This window comes from Chrysemys picta, chromosome 4 (genome assembly GCF_011386835.1).
Source record: "Chrysemys picta bellii isolate R12L10 chromosome 4, ASM1138683v2, whole genome shotgun sequence".
Taxonomy (NCBI): domain Eukaryota; kingdom Metazoa; phylum Chordata; order Testudines; family Emydidae; genus Chrysemys; species Chrysemys picta.
The window spans coordinates 30,609,360-30,633,337 of NC_088794.1; the positions used below are offsets into that span (position 1 = coordinate 30,609,360).

The following is a 23,978-nucleotide window of genomic DNA, read 5'->3' on the forward strand; positions in this document are numbered from 1 at the left end:
TATACAAAAATGCATGTAAGGTTGGGCCTAGGCAAGAAAGAGCGTCTTCAAAGCTGTTGGATTTTGCATGGAGTTCAACAAGCACCCACTCATTTTGGAAGGAAATCAGTGAGGCTCACTGATAACATTTATTTCTCTGTCTCATTCGAAAACCTTACACTTTCCACTTTGAGCATTCTCTCACCCTCCAGTGTCATGTTAAACTATAAACTCCTTGTGGCAGGGACGGTGCCTTTTTGTATGGTTATACAGGGCCTAACGTATTGGGAGACCAGGGCAGTACAAATGATAAATCAGAGAAGTGAGAACAGGAATTTTAAACTATTGATGCAGGCGTCTCGCAGTGTTACAGGAGGGTGAAAGCTAAATGACTCATGATCCAGAAATGTACTTCCTGCAGAGTGACAATGCATTTATGAAATATAATCTACATATGAAAGAAGCCAGTCAGGGCTGTGTATTCGCTGGGCATATTCCACACCTGTAGCAGCCGGAATGCTCTAATTACGTCCAAAATTCTAAAGCCACTTGATAACTAACCCCATACCAGATCCAAAGCAGCAATAAAATGGCTATGGAAGTTTTCAATTTTTTCACTCCACAAAGGGCCAGTTACAGTGTTAGCAGAAAGAACAGGAGTACTTGTGGCACTTTAGAGACTAATATTTATTAGAGCATAAGCTTTCGTGGCCTACAGCCCATGTGTTCGGATGCATATCCGTTAGCAGATGTCTCAACTACCATTGCAATGGAATCATAAAAGCTTCTTGTGGGGCACTGCCTTGGCCAAAGTGTCTGCTACATTTGCAGAGCTGCTACAATGTCTGCAGCTGTGTTTTAGTATGCCATTAAGCCAAAAGAAAACTGGATTTTAAGAGGCATTACAAGTCTAATTTTAAACTGAGAAAAAGAAGGAAATACACACTGAAGGTTATTCTTCAGTATCCACCTCTCAATTTGGTGAAATCCAAGTGTGAGAACAAGATCCACACTAAGAAATAAGAAAAAAAAACAGCAGAAATGTTCAGACAACATGAGAGCCTTTTCTTTAGAGTGACACCGGCACTGTTTTATGACATTTTTACAATAGTAAAAGTACACTTGCCATTTGTGAGGCATAGGGACAAATTTAAGTCTCTAATGATGGAAACTTGACACACATAATAAAGGTCACTGCTTGGATGCGAGAACTGAGATGCCTACTATGCATACTGCTCAACCTGCCAAGACCCCAACACAGAACAATACTCTGCATAACACAACGTGTGGCAGATTCAAAAAGGGTCAAAAATTATTCAGGGAGGAAACTTAAAATGTCATGGGATTTTTTTTTTTTTAGCAACACTCTTTCCACAACTGCAGTTTCATGATTATTTATTTCTGCTGTAAATACACTTTCAACAATAAAGTGAGGGGGATGCCAAATTTGTGTGGAACATGTTTAACTTTGGGACTAAATAAGGGACAGCTGAGAGATGCTCCAATAGCTGGGCACATAACAATGACTTAAGCTTTCATTTCTTTCTCTGTGCCTGTACTTCAACTTTGTTTGCATTTAACTAATTTCAAAATGAATGGGAATGTTAAACACGCCAGTAGTTTTGGTACCAAGAACATACCATATATGCATTTGAGAAGCAAATTCAAGAGACATATTGCTGTTTGAAAACATTTTCCAATAGTTCTTCAATTATGAAAACTGTAACTATGAGACTATCAGCCCCTCCAGGGGCGAGGGGACAGGAGAGTGTGTCATGAGATGGAAGTTGATTAAAAGTGACATCAGCTCTCTGTGCTCCGGTATGTGTGAGGGAGAGGAGGGGATAAAAGAAGAACAGGAGGACTTGTGGCACTAACTTTCATAACAATGTTCACCCTAACATATTTTAGTAATTCAATGATACAGCAACTGCATTTCTAAATAAATCAAATATATTTCACCATCTGAAATCACTGCAATGTTTTCTCAGTCCAGGATTTCTTCCAAAATTTAAAAAAGCCTGAGCCAAACAGTATCTGCAGCTTCCTTTGTGGTTACCTTTACCCCTTTTTCATCCCGTTACCCCTTTCATTGCTCCACTCAGCAGAAGCTAGTGTCCTTGCACTTTTATCCAGTGACCAAAGAACAGGAAGACTCCTCCCAAAGCTAACATGCTCTTTGGACATGTTTTGTAAGACAGCCTGACATTCTTTCCACCCCAGTGTAGACACTCACTACAGTGACAGGAGGGGTTCTTCCATCACTGTAGTGGTAAATCCACCTCCCTGAGAGGCGGGAGCTAGGTCAATGGAAGAATTCTTCCATCAACCTAGCACCGTCTACAGCCCTGAGTTTAAATTGGTCGTATTGTATGAAAACTATATTTTTTAAAAATAGTGTCAGCATCAGTTGTTCACTATTTGTCACTAAAATTTCTAAGGCTGTCACTTGCTAGTCCACCATGCACATTAGGGTGAGGGTTTCCTTCTCAAAATCACTTACTTGCTTGCAATGCTATTAGAAATCAGGTCACTACCAACCAGCCAATGTTCTTTTTTCATCAGACAGTGCAAGCAGACATTATGCATCACCTATCCAGCCACTTCTTCCTAGGGCATGAAATGCCTACTCCCTGTTTTGCAATAAAAATGGCTCCAATATGGGGACTATTTAGATCAGAAAGAAAAAGGGCACACGTGAGGGAATAATGAAAAATAGGGAAGACGCCTCTTCATCTAGTCCCTTAATGTGAGAACAAGGAGGCACTCAAAAATATTATGTAGTTCATTTAACATATACATATTTTTTACAATGATTAACCTGGAAAACTTCCTCGTACAGGCGCATACAAAGTTTAGTAGATAGTCACAAGAGTCAAAAAAAATAGATAAGCAGCTACAACAGGAAGTGTTACGATGGACAGTTTCCTTTTTAATACTTTGAGCTCATCTAGCATCTTCAATCCAAGGGTCACCAAACACATTGCCAATTAGGAATCAAGCCTCAGCACTCCCCTGAGCTGGCAACGTGGTTGTAGTCCCTTATTCCAGATGGGGAACTGAGATGTTAATAAGTTTGCACAAAATCAGGTAGGAAACCCAAGGCACAGCTTGAAATAGAACCCAGTTTACTACCCAAATCCAATCAAAAACTATTTTGAATTAAGTTACGTTTCACTTTGCGCTTTCAAAACCACAAGTTCTTGCCATCACACTTCTAGTTCAAGCTGTCACTGGGGGAAAAAATAGTACTTGGGACTCTAATTTTGGGTGAAATGAGCCTTGGTGAAATTACAAGTCTTCTCTACTGGCCCCTAAATGTTTCAATAAGAAAAATAAAAGCAGAAAAGATTGGCAGTCTTGAGAGCAAGTTTCAGTTTCCTGCCCTTAGAGAACTAGGTTTCTCTCAACTGCTTTTAAATGGGGGAGAGAAAGGGGGGAAATGAAGGGAGAGGCAGGAATATGGACTATCAAAGCTGGGAACATGCTAGAGAGATATGGGAGGCAGTGTAGACTGTGCAGTATTTCTCAAACTTGTTTGATTGTGCCCCCCTTGTTTCTGTAGTAGTTTATGCCCCCTCCTCCTGCTACACAAGTGTGTGTGTGTGTATATATATATACACACACACACATATATACACACACACACACAACAATAAAAAAAACAATATGCAGCTTTCACTTAAATATTAAAAACAAGTAAGGCTTTGATCCAAACAGAGCCAACAATCAATCCATTGTAATAAGAGCAAAAGCAAAACAGCGAGTGTGGTCGATGCTTACAATGAAATGTGCATACCGTGTCATAGCAAACAGATTAACATACAGATGATAACTTTGTATAATGCAAGGTTAACAAAATCCATCAATATGCACAGTGCCATCTAGAGTCAAATGCACAGCGCCATCTGAGGAGCTACGATGTCTGGAGGAATCAGCTTTGCTAGTTATTTATTGCTGTGGGTAAAATGTGCACAGTAAGTTTGTTCCCCCTAAAGCAGCTCATTCGCCCCTCCCCCCAAATACAGTCTGCTGCCCTTCCCCTCCCCTCCCCCCCCCCGCCCAGGGGCCCGCCTCCCAGTTTGAGAACCTCTGGTCTAGTGGATAGGGTGTCTGTTTTGTCTATTTAGACTGTAAATTCTTTGGGGAGAGCCTCTCTCTTGCTCTGTGTGAATACATCAACCAGCACAATAGGGCCCCAATCTCAGTCCTGGTCTATTCTAGCGTTAGGTAGACGCAAAACAGCTTACAGTGACCTATATAAGCATCTACAGTAAAATTTCGCTTCCACAGACGTAACTGGCCCGTTACACTGACTTAACTCGACCTCCACGAGAGGCGCAGAGTCAATGTTGATTTAGTTAGGTCAACACAGTGTGTGCAGACACTGTTGCTTACATTGACTGTTGCTGGCTGTTCCACACTGCCCCACACTGATAGTTCAACTGGTGCAAGCGCTCCTGGTGAGGACGTGCACCGCTGACATAAGTAGCAAAGTGTAAACACACACAAGCGATGTAATTACCGCAGTGACTGTATCCTGATGTAAATAAAGTTGGCTTAATTTTGTAGTCTAGACATGGCCTCAGTCTGGACCTCTACATGCTAATGAAATAGATGTTCCACATCATGTCACTGGATGGTCCACTGAAAACTGCAGCTGAGATGTATGTTCTGGCAGCAGAGAACTAAAAGAAAATCCTTGACAGGAGCTGTGACAGGGATGAAGATTTAACCAACAATTCCATCATAAGTGCAAATCTGAAAGCAGGATTTCAGTTTATAACACAGCCAGAAATCCTAGAAACCCCATGGCAGATTATTTAAACTCACACAGCAGTTTTGAGCAAGTAGAGCTAATAAACATTTCCCCTCAGAAAAGGAAACCAGGCTGGTCTGCCTGATGATTATGATTACAGCATCTCATGCTCCCTTTAAGGAAAAACGTAATCAGGAGAAACTTTATGAGTCCTGCTCCCTGGAAAATACTGCAGAAAAGGGTGGTCTCAATTTCAGTCATGGAAAAAAAACCAACCATGAATGCATTCATCTTCCAGCAAACACTTTCGCATGGTTAGGACTAAGGTGGAGGGAAAACCCTTCTTCATGGTCTGACTGTCCCCTTTCATTTTTAAAATGGATGGAAAGGAACAAATGACATGCTCAATATGAAATGCAAAGAGAATGAGTCATTGATCTGCTAAGAAACTACGTACAGGATGAAATCTATTTGGTCCAAGTAAATTCATTTCTACATTTTTACTTCTGTAATAAAATTAATTCCAAGAACAGACAATGACACTGTACTTGCCAGAGATCAATATTTCTGACAATCCAAACAATACAAATTCATAATACATGCTGCACAAGACAGTACTGAAAATGACTTTTTAGAGGGTCCTTTAAAACAACCTTTGAGTAGATTTTTTACAGAAGTGCATTAACCTGAATACACAACGAGAAAAGAGCACATTATGTCAATGGTATCACCAAGGTGAGCTGCTTCAGACTCAATTGTTCAGTTGCACTCATGTAGGATTTATCTAAGCATTTTCCTTTATATCTCAAATCTGTCACACTTTCAAAAATCCATTTAAAAGAGTCTGGAGCCAACTTTGTGACTCATTGGACAGAGGGCTAGAATAGGCTTCAAACTGCAATTCAATGCAGCATTAATTGTGGAGTTTGATATCTGAACCACAGGCACCAGCTGATAAATGAATGGCCCTAAATTGAGAGTATTCCAGAACTGTTTTGCTATGGAGCTGAATTACCACATTCCCAACTAGGGCTGACATTATATAGCCCTGGAGTGGGGTCTCTGCCCTTTAGCACAAGGAGAAGTGTTGGTACTATAAATATAAATGCTCTTTTTAGGATGTTTTCCCATGTAAAATGTAGAAACTTCTTTTTTCAAGGGCAGGGGGGAGAAAATCTGCAAGAAAGGTTTCACTACCAGAAAGTGAAGTGAGACTATTTCAGGATCATCTTTAAGGAGTGATACACGTTAATGCTTTCTTGTTCACAAGCTTTATCCACTCTGCACGTACATTGGTACTGCCTCTTCATGATCACCGAGTCAACAGAAGTGCTGATGGCCCTCTCCATCTGCAAGACATCCCCTTCACAGACACGAAAGCCTTCAGTCTCTCTGGCTCTTCGTCCATCCCAGCTACAAGGAGGCCTGTTCCTTCATTTCCTGCTGAAACGAAACACATCCAACAGCATGACATGGCTAGCCAGCCCACAGCTGGAAAGGAACTTCTAACCGATATTCACCTAATCCCATCCAGATTTTTGTTATTTGCAGTCTTTCATATTGGCAGATCCAAGAAACAAATCAATGAAACCACCAACCTATTAACAACAGGTTAATACCCCGATATAACGCTGTCCTCGGGAGCCAAAAATCATCTTACTGTGTTATAGGTGAAACCGCGTTATATTGAACTTGCTTTGATCCACTGGAGTGCGCAGCCCCGCCCCGCCCCCCCGGAGCGCTGCTTTACTGCGTTATATCCGAATTAGTGTTATATCGGGGTAGAGGTGTATCTGAAATCTGTTCGTTCCTACTGTACAAAATATATGGAGCTGCCTAAATACTAACTTATCAAAGCTCAAAGTGTGACAGATATTGTAATCCCATGCAGTATTTTGGGGGGGACATGGTAATAAATTTACAAATGGTTTATGTATGATGTGTTCTACTCCATGGCGGAGGGTTACTGCAGCTCCTACAGAAACTAAAAACAGTGGGTGGTGATTAAGGTGAGTCACTGAGACCAACCAACTTTAGAAGCATACTGCCCCCATGGTGGTTTGCATATACTGGCTCATGATGAGTTTTCCAGAGATTAAGGGCTTGTCCACACTTCCAAGTTTTGTTGACAAAATTTATGTTGACACCCAAAAGTCGACAAAACAAATCTCCAACGGGTGTTCACAACTGATCTGTCGACAGGGGGAGCACGTCCACATTGTGGGCACCATCATCGACAGGGTGAGCAATGCACCGTGGGTATGTATCCCACAGTGCAGCGTTGTGGGAAGGAAGAGCTGATCGCTGGGCATCTTGGGATTCTCTCTGAATTCTCCCACAGCCCCCTCAGCTGCTGAGAGCAGCATCATGAGTAGCTGTGTGAGCTCTCCCTGCTGAGGAATGGCAAAGCAGCACAGCAGTCTATCCCTCTCCCCCTGCAGCAGTCTGCCTGCTGCTGTGTTCCTAGCACAGGGCAGAACAGGAGCATTCCAATTATTTGCTCTTTGTTTGTTCCCCAAGCAGAGCAGCACACAGATACTTCCCGCTGCTTTGAAAGGGGAGGGGCGCATGGCTGCAAGGCAGCAGAGATCAAAACACTGAGCAGAGCAATCAGGGCAGGCATTGTGGGATACTGGCGGAAGCCAGTTCTGTTGACAAAACAATCAGCAGTGTCTACACTGGCTCTTTGTCAAAAATGGGAGGGGGAAAAGACAAGTCTCTCATGGGGATGGAAGTTTTTTGTCGCCAAAAGTCCCATTGTAGCGTGTACGCTCTTGCTGTTTTGTCGCCAAAAGGCCGTTTTTGGCGACAAAACTTGGTAGTGTAGACAAGGCCTAAGAGACAAAAAAAATAGCTTTTGGTATAAAAGGATGAGCTTGAACACACACAGGGCTTCTTTCTGATTCAGCAAATGGACAGGAGCTTATCTCCAAGGGGATTCCCAACCCTTGTGACAGGATTGGAATGATTTTGGCCTACAAGGGTCCAATAAAATTGATGGGTGACTCCTGGTATGTTTAAATCTGTGTATTGCTTTTATTATGTTTTTACTGTAATGCTTTTACCTTAATAATAAAGGTGCTTGCTTAGCAAGAACTGTGTGGTAATTTTTTAACTGTTGTCAATACACTGTTCATAGCCCTAAGTGAGAAAGCAAAGCACAGGTGCTGGCCTTTAGACATACTGGCTCGCTGGTGATATCAGAGTGTCAGGCAGGGGAGCTATGCAGCCTTAAAACCCCCTGGTCAGAAGGCAGTGGGACAAGAGTCCCCGCCCAGACACAAGTGGCAGCTGGAAATGCGATACCCACCTGGGAACTCCTGGAGTGGACCATGGATGGGGGGGGGATACAGGTGATGTTCCCCTGAAACTGTGACACTAAGAATTTACTCATAAAAGATTAATTTCTCCTAATGAAAAGACTGAGTGAACCCAAATTTCATATTTCCCTTTATCAGTCTGTGTGTAGCTGTGCATTTCAAACCCAATAATTGTAAATCAAAAATGCCGTTAGTAAAAGGAAATTAAAAGACACAAGAGACAAAACATGTACTTAATCTGCAATTTAAAAAGACTTGTACTTCTGTTATATCAGAAAATAGTGCCACAAAGATGACAATTTCAGAGTTATTTCTGAAATATAAATATTTCTGGACAAAGAATCCATTCCCACAGTGCTTTACCCATAGTTCCTCACCTGCCATTGCAGAGAAGAATAAGGTTCTGGACTGCTATAACAGTGGAATTCTCATTCTGTCCTGTAACAAGGTGCCTGTCCAGAACTACGTGTACGGCATCTGGCTTGCTGGCTGAATCAGAGAAAAATATTCGAATACTGATGTCAATGGACACTGCTTCATAATTTCCATTTCACACATCCAATGAGACTGCAGTACAGATGTTAACTATTTCAAATAGATATAGTGTTTGGTGACTAATTGATATGCTGAGCTGTCTACAAGATAGAGATAAACCTGACCCTCCAATCAAAGCTTCCTGAGGATTTCAACAGGAATTCCCTGCATGGAACGATGGACAGATTGGCCCTTTATTTGTAGCAGTCCTCTAGCAAGTTCCCTGTGTATTTCATGAGGCTATCCTGGGAAACAAATTTTGAAGTGCATTTCTTTAGCTTCCATTCACCCATGCAATGCATTATAAATACCTCTCATGTAAGAAACCAAAGTTAGCAATCACTGCCTTACAAAGAGCCTGCAATGATACAGATTTTCTGTCCAGTGACAATACTAGCAAACACCAGTATATCAGGGTAACATGTTGGTATTTCACCAACCACTTTGGTCTTTTGTCCTTGATCAAACTTTTTTACGTACTATTTCATGAAATTCCATTAATCTGTCATTCTTTTTCTGTATCCCACCCCCTTCCTGACAACTGATGATGATAATCCAAATGCGTGGGTAGGTATAAATGGCTTATCTCTGAACATACTCCTCCTCTGCTGCTCAATCCACTCAATAAAGCTTCAGCCAAATCTGTATGACATCACAAGTAGTCACCATGGAAGTGACTGTGACATCAGATGCTGGAATATCATTACTGAACTAATCAGGAAGAGGCAGCTAATTAGAAAGGGGAAAGCTGCTAATTAAACACACAAAAGCTTGATTAGCAGCAGTAATGGAAAAACATTTTTAACTTTCCAGGGTCTTTTAGCATGTGTTGCATTTTAATTTAACAGTGTAACAGAGCACATTCTGTAATGGTCCTTCTCACATGCATGGCAAAGGTATAAAACAGGGGTGAGCAAACTTTTTGGCAAGAGGGCCACATCTGGGTGGGGAAATTGCATGCAGGGCCATGAATGTAGGACTGGGGCAGGGGTTTGGGGTGGGGGGGGAGAGGGTGCGGTGTGCAGGAAGGGGCTCGGGGCAAGGGGTTGGGGCACAGGAGGGGCGTGGGGTGTACGAGGGGGCTCAGGGCAAGGGGTTGGGGTGCTGGAATGGTGTGGGGTGTTGCAGGGGGCTCAGAGCAGAGGTTTGGGGCTTAGGGCAGGCTGTTGGGGTGCAGGAGGGGGTGCGGAGTGCAGGAGGGGGCTCAGGGCAGGGGATTGGGGTGCAGAAATGGTGCGGGGCATAGCAGGAGGCTCAGGGTAGGAAGAGTGGGGGTGTAGGGTGCAGGAGGGGTTCGGGGTGCAGGTTCTGGCCCGGCGCCACTTACCTTGAGCGGCTCCGGGGTGGCAGTCGCGCGCAGCGGAGCTAAGGCAGGCTCCCTGCCTGCCCCACGCTGCTCCCAGAAGTGGCCGGCACCACGTCCCTGCGGTCCGGGGGGGGGGGGGGGTGAGGGGGGAGGGGGGGGGGGGGAAGAGAGGCAGCGGGCTCCACGCTCTGCCCTCACCTGGGGGTACCTCCCCCGAAGCTCCCATTGGCCCCTGCTCCCTCAGGGCCCAGAGGGACGTGGTGCCGGCCACTTCGAGAGTGGCGACGGGCCGAAGCCAGGGAGCCCACGTTAGCCCCGCGGTGCCACAGGGATGGCAATCCCACAGGCTGGATCCAAAGCCCTGACGGGCCGGATCTAGCCTGCGGGCCATAGTTTGCCAACCCCTGATATAAAAGCTATTTCACCCACCAACAATCATTCATAAGACATGAAGGGCTAACAATCAGAAAGTGACGTACCGCTAAAGGTAGCTCCAGAATCTTTCACAAAGTCCTCCACAATAATGGACAAACTGGCAAAACTGGGCTGCCTTATCAGCTCATACACAGAGGGCTGAAAAGAAACAGGAGCATGAGATAAGTCTGCTTAGCTTTTACATAAGACAGATCCAAGCAAAACCAATAAGGAAAATATTCGGTCACAATCTATTCTTCTACCCCCTTCTTTCTTCCAAAATTTTTTAATAAAAACATCCAACGGAAGTTATTTTTGGAGTACTTGAAAAAAAAAACAACAACACCCAAACCCCAAAATATCCGGTATCTTACAGCTATCCAAATTAGGGAGCAAACTGGAAATTATCATGGGAGTCAATCTCAGTCTGCATAGAAAGGTGAAGCACACAAGTACCTCATAGTGGCACCAACAGTACATGACTAAGGATTTGGGGCGTCTGTCTATTTTAGGATTTGGTTTTGGCACCATCTGAGAACGTCACACTTAATTAGAATAGTAAAGCAATGTCCCTAGAGAATGTCATGGGTTTTTCTGCTCTTCTCCCTTCTCTGATTCTGTGGTCTCTGCAAATCTTAAATAATGAGAGGTGAAAATGGTCTGCCAGTGTCAGGGAAGGAGTAGAACATCATGCCCAGAAACCAGGAGAGAAGCTTCTGAGAAAACAATAGTTGACTGAGAACTGCTTTATACCAATGCACCCTGAAGCTCTGTAATTATAAATATAATTCCACTTAATTAAACTTCCAATTGATTACTTTCAGGTTGTTTTGCAATAATGATAATAGCAAGCTATCTCTGATAAAAGTTTGTTACTTGACCTCCATCAGCATTAAATCCAGTATAATCACCTACATGAAGAGATAAGCAAAGGTTTGTACCCACAAAACATGGTAAATTGGGATGGAATTAACGACTATGTTGTTTTGTAAAAAGTTAGAAATGTTTGGGGCCATTTTATAGCTACAGTGAAATACTCCATGAGTATGTTTAGCTGGGATTCTGTAATTCTGGATGTTAAAAGGCATTCAACTCCACCTCATGATTTGTAACACCCCTTTGTAACGCTCTGCCCTCACCTGGGGGTACCTCCCCCGAAGCTCCTATTGGCCCCTGCTCCCTCAGGGCCCACAGGGACGTGGTGCCGGCCATGTGCTATTCCAACCTGACACATTGTATATTACATCTGCTTCAGCCCCCAACTAAAACCTCTCCAGCGCATCATCAGAGATCTACAACCTATCCTGAAAGATGATCCTTTACTCTCACAGATCTTGGGAGACAGACCTGTCCTCGCTTACAGACAACCCCCCAACCTAAAGCAAATACTCACCAGCAACCACACATCACTGAACAAAACCACTGACCCAGGAACCTATCCTTGTAACAAAGCCCAATGCCAACTCTGTCCACATATCTATTCAAGTGACATCATCATAGGACCTAATCACATCAGCCATACCATCAGGGGCTCGTTCACCTGCACATCTACCAATGTGATATATGCCATCATGTGCCAGCAATGCCCCTCTGCCATGTACATTGGCCAAACCGGACAGTCTCTACGCAAAAGAATTAATGGACACAAATCTGACATCAGGAATCATAATACTCAAAAACCAGTGGGAGAACACTTTAACCTGTATGGTCATTCAATGACAGACCTGCGGGTGGCTATATTACAACAGAAAAACTTCAAAAACAGACTCCAACGAGAGACTGCTGAGCTGGAATTGATATGCAAACTAGACACAATCAACAAAGGATTGAATAAGGACTGGGAATGGCTGAGCCATTACAAACATTGAATCTATCTCCCCTTGTAAGTATTCTCACACTTCTTATCAAACTGTCTGTACTGGGCTACCTTGATTATCACTTCAAAAGTTTTTTTTTCTCTTACTTAATTGGTCTCTCGGAATTGGTAAGACAACTCCCACCTGTTTATGCTCTCTGTATGTGTGTATATATATATATATATCTCCTCAATATTTATTCCACTCTGTATGCATCCGAAGAAGTGGGCTGTAGTCCACGAAAGCTTATGCTCTAATAAATTTGTTAGTCTCTAAGGTGCCACAAGTACTCCTGTTCTTTTTGCGGATACAGACTAACACGGCTGCTACTCTGAAACCTACATCTGCTTGTTTACTCACACAGGTGTTAGTTTTCCTATCGTGTTGTATCTTAATGGAATCCACATAGGGATTTTTTGAACCCTAGCACTTCATAAAGTTAAAATAAATATAACACACTAATGAGAAGGTAACCCACGATGGGCAGGCAGGTATATTAACAATTCTCAAATCATGACATTGGGGGTCACAGAACCAATCCAAGACCTTAATGCAAATGTGAGAAAAAGTACCTTTCAAATAAAACACAGCCTGACCTTCAGTTCCTTATGGTCTAGGAGGTGTTAACACTCAACCATTCCTGCATACAAAATCATCACACATAAGATGTACTTTTTCTTAAACAAAAGATTATTGGACAAGCCCTTTGCCCTGTCCCATGAGTAATCTGCCTTCTGTTAGCTACTGCTGTGGCACTTTTGCCTGCAGTGCTGGCTAAAGGGAGGTAAAAAGATAGCTCTCCACCTTGCTGCTTTTGGGGTCAGCCCATTCAACCATGATATAAAGAAACTTCCCACTTCTGCATTCACACAAGATCATGATACTGACAACTAATTTAACAGCAGAAAATATATGCCTGCATCCAGTAAACAACATGCAAGAGATTAACCCCACTGAAATGTCGCTTAGTAGTGATCTCTATACTGCACAGCCCAGTTACTTGGATTTCGTGCAATACACAGTGTTTGTGTCTGATCGCACATTTCAATGTACAACTGCATCATCAATTTAAACAAATCTGCATCTTTAACGACCATAACTAGGCCACAATGCACATATTACATTAAAAGTATCAGCATATGCTGTGATATCAAATATATATGCACCAGGAGTCTGCGTTACAGCTTCTGAGGAAACCATAATTTTTAATTTCCTGACTGTGTGTGTAAATTTTCAACTACAAAAGTTGAATTAAGAATTTTGCACATTGAGAAATGAGTCTAGATCCTGCATAGACAGGTGACAGTCTGTGGGTGGTCTGAGACATTACAGCCTAGCAGCACAACAGGATAAACAAGAGATCAATAACGGCAGCCTGAGTTTGTACTTCTTTTAGTTTGTACAAATAGCTCTTTTCTGAGTTAGATTCCTTTAACATGTAAAAATCATTCATAGAAATAAAATTCACGAGCAGTGTTATGGCACCAAATTGAATAACCATAGTATCTAGGGACATTTAGAGCTATGAACTATCAGCCAAAGAGGCTATGGCAAATTTGTTTAGAGGTTTTATCACCTTCATCTGGTATTTATAAAATGCTGAGACTGACAGCACTCACCAGAGCAAGGCTGAATTGCAGCAGAGCCCTCATATGCAGTCTTGGGCCCCTACACAGCTCACCATCCTGGCCTACAGCACCCCTTGCCAATGACAGTCCTGCAGCTCTCGAATAACAAGTTGTTGAACATGTCAGATTGATTCTTTTGATTTGGCCCAAAGTCTCTTAAGACCTAGGATGACACCAAAATCCCTGGCACTACCACACTAAATTACACTGCCCCATGCACAGTGAAAACCTCACTTTGGGAGAAGTTTGCTTCACAGTACCTACCCCTGTCAGGCTGTATCCCTGAAATACCCATGATTTATCCTCATTTGTGGCACAGCATAAAGCAGCAACTCCATGTCCCACAGCACAAATAGGCTCTAAAAAACAAAGAGAATTAAGTATCAGAGGGGTAGCCGTGTTAGTCTGGATCTGTAAAAAGCGACAAAAAGTCCTGTGGCACCTTACAGACTAACAGAAGTATTGAAGCATAAACTTTCGTGGGTGAATACCCACTTTGTCAGACGCATGGGAATTAAGAAAATTAAGAAATGCATTTAATTGTAAATATCCTGAAAGTTAGAACAGCCAAAATAATATCCTTTAAGTTACTGTATATTACCTTTCTGAAAATAATATTATGAGGCATTGTTTGCATTCTCTTGGGCTTTACTGTTTTCTCTGTGCACCAATTTACAAGATTAGGGCCCAATCCTTCAGAGTTACACATGTGCTTAACAGAGGTAGTTGCAACAGGACTATTCACACTCAAGTGCTTAAATTAAAGCACACATGCGATTCTTTGCAGGATGAGGAACTTATTGAAGAGGACTCTGGAATACTGTGCAACTGGCTATGAACTAAGAGTTCCATCTAACTCACAGGGAGCATCACTCCAGTTTGGACATTGGTAAGGCAGAATAATTCTCTTCTCTTTCTCAAAAGCATTCAAAACATCTTATTTTTATCTCTTTTCACAAGAAAGGTTTTGCTATTTTTTTATTTTTTTTAAGTGAAAGGACACACTGATCTAGAGCAGTTTCCCAGTTCTGATGCTGCTGCACTCTTCCAGCTGTGTAAGTAATTGGAAGTTTGCTAGCCACATCACCACTTCTTCCATTACAATGCCCACAAGTGTTCACTGCAAGATAAATGGACTTTTGCATGGACCAACAATGAAGTAATGAATTACATACAGATTCCAGATTTTATTAAAACAAAATAAAGATCCCCAATAGGGTTTACCTACTGTTCTCATTGCTGAAGTGCTGCAATATCCTAGCTAGGTATCCATTGTTTGCAAGGTCAGTCAAAGCCCCAGGACAGTTAGGAATCAACAGGGCATGGTATCTAGCACCTAGACAGGAAGAGAGAATAATACAAGTTTAGACCATATTAACAGGCAAAAATATCTGAGCATGATTTCTGTTCAAAATTTATTTGACAAAACAAAAAATACTCCACAAAAAAGTCAGTCACATACTACACTATATAAAAACACATACCAAAGAAATTAAATAAAAATAAAATACCTATGTGGCTCACTATAAAGTCCAGAGCTCGGGAAGAAGAAAGCTGTATTGTGGTATAAAGGCCTACAAAGATCACAAGCTTCTAAAGAAATATTCTTAACAAGCCAAATATTTACCATTCTTCCTTCTGCTATAGCAGAAGCCCTTTAATTGACCCCATAGTTACCGGTATGCCTAGTTTAGTATACTCTTTCTTCAGGAGCAAATGTATCTCGCCAAAATATTGGCTTTTTATTAGTCTAACATTTTCACTGCTTGACCATGACATCCTAAGAAAAAAATTAAGATGCAAAAAAACAAAACAAAACCAAAAAAAACCCCAAACCACACCTCTGTTTAAGAGCGAGAATTTTTTAGCACAACTTTGATTCAATCATGGGAAAGACATCTCAAGCCTAGTGCTTCTTCCCAATCTACACTAGGGAGTAGAGGCCCACTGCAATACCTAGACAGGGCCCATATCTATGCTGAAATTCATGGCAAAATCCATGATGAGAAAGATAAATTCAAGCTCCTGGTCCTCATTTCCAACAAGGCTCTGCCCCATCTCACTTCTTGCCTACATCAGTTCCTCAGTCTGACTTTACAGCCCCCTCATGCTTCTTCCACAGCGTATGAGCTTCTCTTCTTACTGATCCTTTTGACTTCTTTGCCCACTTTACACCTTCTTTCATGAACAACCCTATCATTTAGCATATCATAAACCTTCTCCCACTCTTCCTTAATACATTTTCTTAAGACCCAGTTCATCTAGCTACAACACACTCAGTAATTTTCCTGTATTCTATTGCACTGCATCCACTTGCCCTTATATTGTAAGTGCTTGGGGGAAGGTACTCTGTTAGGCATATTCTGCCGGAACAGTGCTGAGTACACATGTTAATAAAAACAGAAGAAAAGACATTTTATAGTTTCATCTCTTCCTGTAGTTTTTGTCTCAGCGATTACTTACGCAGTCCGTTTGCAACAGATGATGCAGCTTCTCCAGAAAATTTTAAGGGGGAATAGCCCGATCAATTAGGGTGGGAAGACAACAGTGATGCCCATTCTGCAAATTGACAGACCATCTCCAAAAACACCCATCACATTTTTTGCTCCTTTCTTCCCAAAGGTTTAACACTCAGAAGCATTTGTTTTCACAATATAGAGGGGAGACATGTAAGGCTAACCTCAAAGATACTCACCATCAATTGACTCCAACTTGGCAGGATTTGCATAAGATTTCATTCGGAAGTCCTGTATCCAACGCATGTTGCTCTCATTCACATCAACAAAGTCAATTAGCTTCCCCTAGTTGAATCATTGTTCAAAGATAGTAGTTAATAACACTACACAGTTTTTTGTTTAGTTTGTTTCTAAGTGTGTGGAGTTTATTTTTTTACAGGGACTTTAGTGCTCATCGGAACCAAAAGTTCTCTCTTTGTCCACAGAAAAGGTATTTCTCTCTCCAAGATGACTTAATCCTGAAATCACGAAGCCATATCTAACAGGAGGTCTATACTACAAACTTTTGTTGGAACAGAGATGTGCTATGCCAGCAAAAGCCTCTAATGTAGACATGTTTTTGCCAGTATCGTTTATTTTGCTCAGGGGGTCTGAAATAAGCTATACTGGCAAAAGCTAGTATACCACTCTAGGTATACTGGCAAAGTATTATTAGTGTAGACCTGGCCTCTGTTTGAGAAGAGGATATTTCATCTTCCAGGGCCCAGTTAATCCCTGGCCTTTTAGAGGCACAAATCAGAGTACTGATTAGTGCCAAACTATGATGCAGATTTGTTTCAGTAATAAAATGGTATTAATTTTCAGTCACTTCTGTCCTGGACTGGATTTTAACTGGTGATCCAGAGATAAAGGCCTCTCCCAGTAGTACAGCTGTATATTTGTCAATTTGACAAAATTATGTGAGTTTTTCCATGAAAAATCTCTCTCACTCTATTCTGCCTATAGAGCTAAAGCTCTTCCATGAATTTTCTACACAATTGGCTCTTTTCAATTTTTTGTAGTCATGTTTATATGCTTTAAAAACTATTAATGACAGTTATCGTATTGGAAAATGATGTTTAAACTACAACTATAAGTGTTGCATTTGTTTGTTGTGAGGAAGCCACAACAAGCAACCATACTTAACTATTACTAATCTCTCAAGAGTGATGTCAGAAATTTGAATTCCAGCCTGTTAGAAACAGAGAAAACATCAAACATTTGTCAAATGGTAATTTTTAATCTGTTAGCCTGCAATGAATTTGAACTACTGACCCAGAGGTGAGCAGATTTACTTCCTATTATCAGTCTCCTGACATATGTAGTTATCCAATTCAATGTATTTTACAATAAACCCATTTAGAAATTTCTGAAAAACTTGTTAATCAAAATAAGTTACATGAATACTAAATTTTTAAATAAGCCCAAAGGATATTACATAAGGCTCAACTATCCACTCCAGATTTTGCCCGATGAGCAAGGTAAACATAGCACAGAGATGGAGCAGTATTGGGGAAAGTGTCCCTTTCGTAATATTAAGGAGTTCTGTGTTATTAGTTTTCATACATGCATTTAGAGATAGTTGGATCAGCACATTTTATTTCAGTTTACTTGTTTGTATCTGAGACAATAAGACAAAAATCTCAGTGCAGAATGAAAGTGAGTCATTTTCTTATTAACTTTGCAGGAAAGCAGTTTCAGTTTGGACTGTGGGAAACAACTTTTCATTGTGTGCAACTGAACAGAAGTGTTACATTGGTACTTTTTTGCCAGACTAAACGTAAAAGTTGCTTATTTGTCCTTTTATGATCCATTTGATTCTTTGCAATCAATCACACGCATGTTTGTTTTTCCAATAATCCATACAACCAAGCTAGGGAAATATTAGTCTGAATATCAGAACTTAAGGCCTTGATCCTATGCAGGTACACACAATGTTTTTATTAAAGGCTTTAACATCTTAAATGAAAATGAAGAATCTTTAACGAAGACGTCCTTTAACTTCAATGACTAACATGGTCAAAGTGTTAGCAAAAAACACAAAGGGTCAGATTTTCTGTAGTAATTCCAATCCCTCTGCGTCAACTAGAAAACAGCCAGATCTGACAGCTGAGAATTCCTCTGGTGTACAGGAACTCCCAGCTGGCGCAAAGCTGGCATACCCGCCTCCTATGCTAAACACACACACACTCCTGTCGCCCCAGGATAGGGACAGAGGCAGAGGAGCATGGCCAGAGCTGGTTATCATATGGCTATACCCAGCTGGGGTAGTAAACACTGTGGACTGTTGCTAGGTGATGCAAGTTAGAGCTGCCCCCGGTTGCTCTAAGTTACGCCAGGACAGGAACAGATCAACCCTGAGAATCAGGGAGATGCAACAGGCTCCCTGAGGGCTTCCCTTGGCTGTACCAAGCAGAAACTAGATGCAGCAGAGAATCTGGGTCAAACAGTTTTTAAAAGTCTGAAAAACCCCTTCCCATTTCTATTGCTCAATTTTTACTATCTTGATTCTTATGATGTCATCATTTTCCTAGTTCTCTAGTCAAAATCTTCCAGAGCCGGAAAGATCAAAATGTCTTATATACAAAACAAGCAACAAAAGATTTTGTTGGGGTTTTTTGAGGGGATGAGAGGGGGAGAAAGAAGTTGACTTTTCAAACCTTCTTTAAACAACACAAAGCAGCAAGAGAGCACAATCTCCATGGTTTTTTCCCTTTGTAGATCCCCTTTAAAAATTCTTGCAGTATTTCAGGAAACATCCTGTAGAACAGGGTGGGCAAACTTTTTGGCTCAAGGGCCACTTCTGGTATGGAAATTGTATGGCGGACCATGAATGCTCACGAAATTGGGGGCTGGAGTGCGGAAGGAGGTGAGGGCTCCGGCTGGTGATGCGGGCTCTGGGGTGGGGCCGGGGGGTATAGGACGGTTGCTCCGGGCTGGGACTGAGGGGTTCGGAGGACGGGAAGGGGATCAGGGCTGGGGCAGGGGGTTGAAGTGCGGGAGGGAGTCTGGGATGCAGGCTCCGGGCAGCGCTTACCTCAAGCAGCTCCCAGAAGCAGCGGCATGTCCCCCCTCCAGCTCCCACGGTTCCCAGCCAATGGGAGGTGCAGGGACAGTGCTTGGGGTGGGGGCAGCGTGCAGAGCCCCTGGCTGCTCCTACACGTAGGAGCCCCAGGGGGGACATGCCATTGCTTCCAGGAGCTGCGCAGAGAGGGACAAGCCCCCGACCCCACTCCCCGCCTGGAGTGCCGGAGCGGGGGCAAGCCCCGGGCTCTGCTCCCCGGCGGGAGCTCGAGGGGCCGGATTAAAATGTCTGGAGGGCTGGATGCAGCCCCTGGGCCGAAGTTTGCCCACTTCTGCTTTAGAACAAAAAAAACAAGAGGACTTTATAATTATTAATTAATTAAATTAATGTACCAGCATAGACCCCAATCCTACAAACACTTATGCATGGGTTTATCTCTATGAATATGAGTGTTCTCATTGAAGTTAAGCATGTATGTAAGAGTTTAAAGATCAAGGGCCTTCATCTGTAAAGATGATCAGAATTCTCTCAACAAAGGGCTACCATACTTTTTCATTATTACTAGTTTTTATGTATTAGTAATGTATGTTTTTATGTACTTTTTATATAGCTACTACTACTATTACATTAATGCAGGACTGGTTGTTTTCAGACCATCATAGTATGTACTGGTGTCAATTGCTGTTCTCTCACACTTACCCCTGGAGTGGCAACTTGTAGATTAAAAGCAGCGCTAGCCAGTGTAAAAGAATGAAGAAAGGATTGGGCAGACACACCTGGAAAATAAGAGTTGGACAACTTAAGGAAAGAATCATCATATCTTAAACCCAGCTACACTGTACAGTACATATTTCACCAAGTAGCCTATGTTAAATGAACCTTCAGGTCACTAAAAGGTTCCCATGGCCTAGGGACCTTTTTAATAACACAAGGAGAAATATTCACAAAGATAATGTATAATACTTTCACACTCTACACTTGATGTTAGTATTTTAATAACGGCATATTTTAATAACGGCATTAGAAAACGTAATGCTTTGAAAAACAGGAACAGTACAAGCAGAGTCGGTGTTAATGAAAATTAGAGAGAGCAACAAAATCCAAAGTCCCAGACCAATGAAAAATTAGTTAAGAACATAAGAATGGCCATCCTGGGTCAGACAAAATGTTCATCCAGCCCAGTAATCCTGTCTACCGACAGTGGTCAATGCCACGGTGCCCCCAGAGGGAGTGAACCTAACGAGATAATGTCAAGTGATCTCTCTCCTGCCATCCATCTCCACCCTGCTGACAAACAGAGGCTAGAGACACCCATTCCTTACCCATCTGGCTAATAACCATTAATCGACTTAACCCCATGAATTTATCTAATTCTCTTTTAAACCCGGTTACAGTCCTAGCCTCTCTCAACCTCCTCAGGCAAGGAGTTCCACAGGTTGACTGTGCACTGTGTGAAGAAGAACTTCCTTTTATTGTTTTTTAAACCTGCTGCCCATTAATTTCACTTGGTGGCCCCTAGTTCTTATATTATAGGGAACAAGTAAATAACTTTTCCTTATTCACTTTCTCCACACTACTCATGATTTTATATACCTCTATCATATTCCCCCCCCCCCCAGTCTCCTCTTTTCAAGCTGAAAAGTCCTAGCCTCTTTAATCTCTCCTCATATGGGACCCCTTCCAAACCCCTAATCATTTTAGTTGCCCTGATCTGAACCTTGTCTAATGCCAGTATATCTTTTTTGACATGAGGAGACCACATCTGTACGCAGTATTCAAGACGTGGGCGTACCATGGATTTATAGAAGGGCAATAAGATTATTCTCCGTCTTATTCTCTATCTCTTTTTTAATGATTCCTAACATCCTGTTTGCTTTTTTGACTGCCGCTGCACACTGCTTGGACGTCTTCAGAGAACTATCCACGATGAGTCCAAGATCTCTTTCCTGATTAGTTGTAGCTAAATTAGCCCTCATCATATTGTATGTATAAGTTGGGGTTATTTTTCCAACGTGCAATGAAACAGTCTCCAAAAAAAGGAACAGCCCTGACTGTGCCATCTTCAGAAATTTCTAAAAGAATGACCCCCTGGCATCTGACGTAGCAGGATAAAGAACTATGGAAAGGATCGTGCCTGGACACGTTAATTATAGACATCTTAAATTCTGCTCAGAGCAAGTTCTAGCCATTAAGGTATTTTCACGGCCTGCAACAGCACAGTAACTGAGCCTTTCACAAACATTAATGAACTCATTCTCACCACACTACTGGAAGGTAGGGAAGTAGTATTATCCTTAGATTACAGGTGGGGAACTGAGGCATAGAGAGATTAAGTGACTTGCTTACAGCCACACAGGAAGTCTGACAAAGCGGATTATTGAACCCATCTCAGCACCTGAACTACCAGACCAACCTTCCTCTGAAGTATCTTAGTGTTGTTCCTGTCTTTCTTCTGCTAGAAACGATTAATAAATCTCTGTCCAATGAGGCTGTGTGTGCAAGCTCAGTTTGCCAGCCAGGTCTACCACCCGGCATCTCCATTTCCTCCGGACAGCCTGGATCCCATAATGAACACACGGGGGGGCTTGGGGGCTGGCACAGACCCCTCACCTGCCCCAGAGCCAAGCTCAGCGCGCCGCTGTGCCAGTGAGGGCAGCGGGCTCCACCCCGGGCAAGTACTACACGGGCTGGGGAAAGCAGCGGCAGAGCAGGGCCCCTGGTCCCCCTCTCACAGCGGGGCACAGGGAGCGGGGCGGCTCCTGCGGTCACCGCGCTGGGGCTGGCGTGGACGAGGCGGGCGGACACCGGCGCCAGGCCGGCCAGGGCAGGCTCCCGCCGCAGGGGCGGCCCAGCTCTGGGTCCCCTTCCCGGGCCGCCCAGCCGCGCTGACAGCGGCGCGGGGGCGGCCCGGGCAGTGACTCACCCCCGGAGGCCGCGCTGGCGATGATGAGGCAGGCGGGTTTGCCGGGCCGCTCCGACATGGCGCTGGCGGGGCCCGGCGGCGGCGGCTGCCTCCTCATACGGACGGGCCCGGGAGACGGCCCCAGCGGAGGTTCCCGGGCCCCGCCGGCCCGCACCGCGCAGGCGCCCACCCGGTTAGATCAGGGGGCGGGAGCCTCGCTCGACTCCGCCCGGCTGTTCCCCCCCGCCAGCGCCCGGGCCCACGGGGCAGGGGGGTGGGGCCGAGAGGGGGTGTCATTGGCCCGGGAGGAGGGGACAGGAGAGGGTTGTGGTGGCCGGGGGTGCAGGGACAAGAGAGTGTCATTTGGACAGGGTTGTGTGGGGCTGGGGACAGGAGGAGAGTCGTGGCCTGGGGGCCATACAAAGTTCCCCCATTCAGTTAGCATTATTAAGGTTGCAAAGTGAAGCACTCAAAGCTAGGAAATGCCCAGAATTAACATTGCTGTGTGCAGGGGTCCTACAGCTGACAGCCTCCTTCACTACACAGCGCTGATTCAGCCCCAGAGCAGGGGCAGCCTGTGCACTGAGTGGTTGGGGTCCTGAGGGGAAATAAAAACCCTGTGATCATGTAATTAAGGAGGACAGTAGCCTAATGCAAACACGAGGGGTCAAAATTAAAGCTGCACAAAGATAATCTTAATTCTGTCATTTTCCAACTTCAAGGTTTGAGTTTGCAAGTTTAATGTTCTTTTTAGGTGGGGCTGTTCTTGTTTTATTTGTTTGTTATGTAGTTTCCTAGCTTTTAAAAAAGCAAACTGAAAAAACAGTAACTCCATCATGTAGAAACATACTGAGTTACATGCCCCCCAGCTCCTTGTCCCAATCTCCTCCCCCCGACCTGCCCTTCCTGGGCCATTTATTCCAGTCCTTCCACCCCTCACCTCCACCTCTTAGTCCAGCTGCTCATCCCAAACCCACACTGTACCATGGCTCCTCACCCCACGCCCAGTATTGTGGTTCCACATCCCAGTTCCAGTCCACCCCCTGGCTTCTCAGCCCAGTCCTCCCCTAACGCCAGGCCCAGCTCCTCTCCCCTCCGCATTCCTGTCAGACGACTTCCTTCTTCACTGCATGGGGGGGGCACCAGAAAGGGAAACACTCAGAGAACAGGAAAGGCTGACTCTAGGGTTACCATATTTCCACAAGCAAAAAAGAGGACACTCGGGGGGGGGGGGGGGAGGGGAGGAGCCCCGCTCTAGCCCCGCCCTTGTTCTGCCCCCATCCACTCTCTCCCACTTCCCACCCCCTGATTGCCCCCCTCAGAACCACCAACCCACCCCGCTCCTTGTCCCCTGACTGTCCCCTCCTGGGACCCCTGCCACTAACTGCCCCCTAGGATAGGGTTACCATAATCCAGCAAGCAAAAAAGAGGACGGGAGGAGCCCCGCCCTGCCCCTGTCCTGCCCTAGCCCCGCCCCTCCCACTTCCCCCCCTCAGAACCCCCAACCCTCCCCCCGCTCCTTGTCCCCTGACTGCCCCCTCCTGGGTCCCCTGCCCCTAACTGCCCCCCAGGACTCCACCCCCTACCTAAGCCTCCCTGCCTCTTGTCCCCTGACTGCCCCCTCCTGAGACCCTCCCCCCACCTAACTGGCCCCCTAGGACCCTACCCCCTACCTGTACCCTGACTGCCCCAACCCTTATCCACACCCCCACCCCCAGACAGACCCCTGGGACTCCATGCCCCATCCAACCACTCCCCAC

General features: G+C 44.0%; 1 protein-coding gene across 4 annotated transcripts; it reads right to left on the minus strand.

Annotated features, from left to right (window-relative positions):
• Positions 1-2,749: 2,749 nt before the first annotated feature.
• On the minus strand, positions 2,750-22,448 carry GATD1 (glutamine amidotransferase class 1 domain containing 1). Of its 4 annotated transcripts, none has more exons than XM_065591923.1 (9): positions 22,240-22,423; positions 20,016-20,092; positions 17,439-17,483; positions 16,492-16,597; positions 15,025-15,132; positions 14,061-14,155; positions 10,378-10,471; positions 8,436-8,547; positions 2,750-6,181 (listed from the first exon to the last, which is right to left on the minus strand). In XM_065591923.1, the coding sequence occupies exons 1-9, from the start codon at positions 22,334-22,336 to the stop codon at positions 6,172-6,174; spliced, it is 744 nt and encodes a 247-aa protein (XP_065447995.1). In that variant the 5' UTR covers positions 22,337-22,423; the 3' UTR covers positions 2,750-6,171. The 4 variants fall into 4 exon arrangements, with proteins under 4 accessions (XP_065447995.1, XP_065447997.1, XP_065447996.1 ...); XM_065591924.1 differs by having other exon boundaries at positions 5,224-6,178; XM_065591925.1 differs by lacking the exon at positions 17,439-17,483.
• Positions 22,449-23,978: the final 1,530 nt, after the last annotated feature.

What these genes read in the sequence shown, in the direction of transcription:
- GATD1 (XM_065591923.1), bottom strand. Translation starts at nt 22,336, where the DNA reads ATGAGGAGGCAGCCGCCGCCGCCGGGCCCCGCCAGCGCCATGTCGGAG. An exon ending in TACAAGTTGCCACTCCAGGG is followed by an intron (nt 17,484 to 20,015) that starts GTAAGTGTGAGA and finishes TGTTTCTAACAG; the next exon opens with GCTGGAATTCAAATTTCTGA. An exon ending in GCACTTCAGCAATGAGAACA is followed by an intron (nt 14,156 to 15,024) that starts GTAGGTAAACCC and finishes TTTGTTTTTTAG; the next exon opens with AGCCTATTTGTGCTGTGGGA.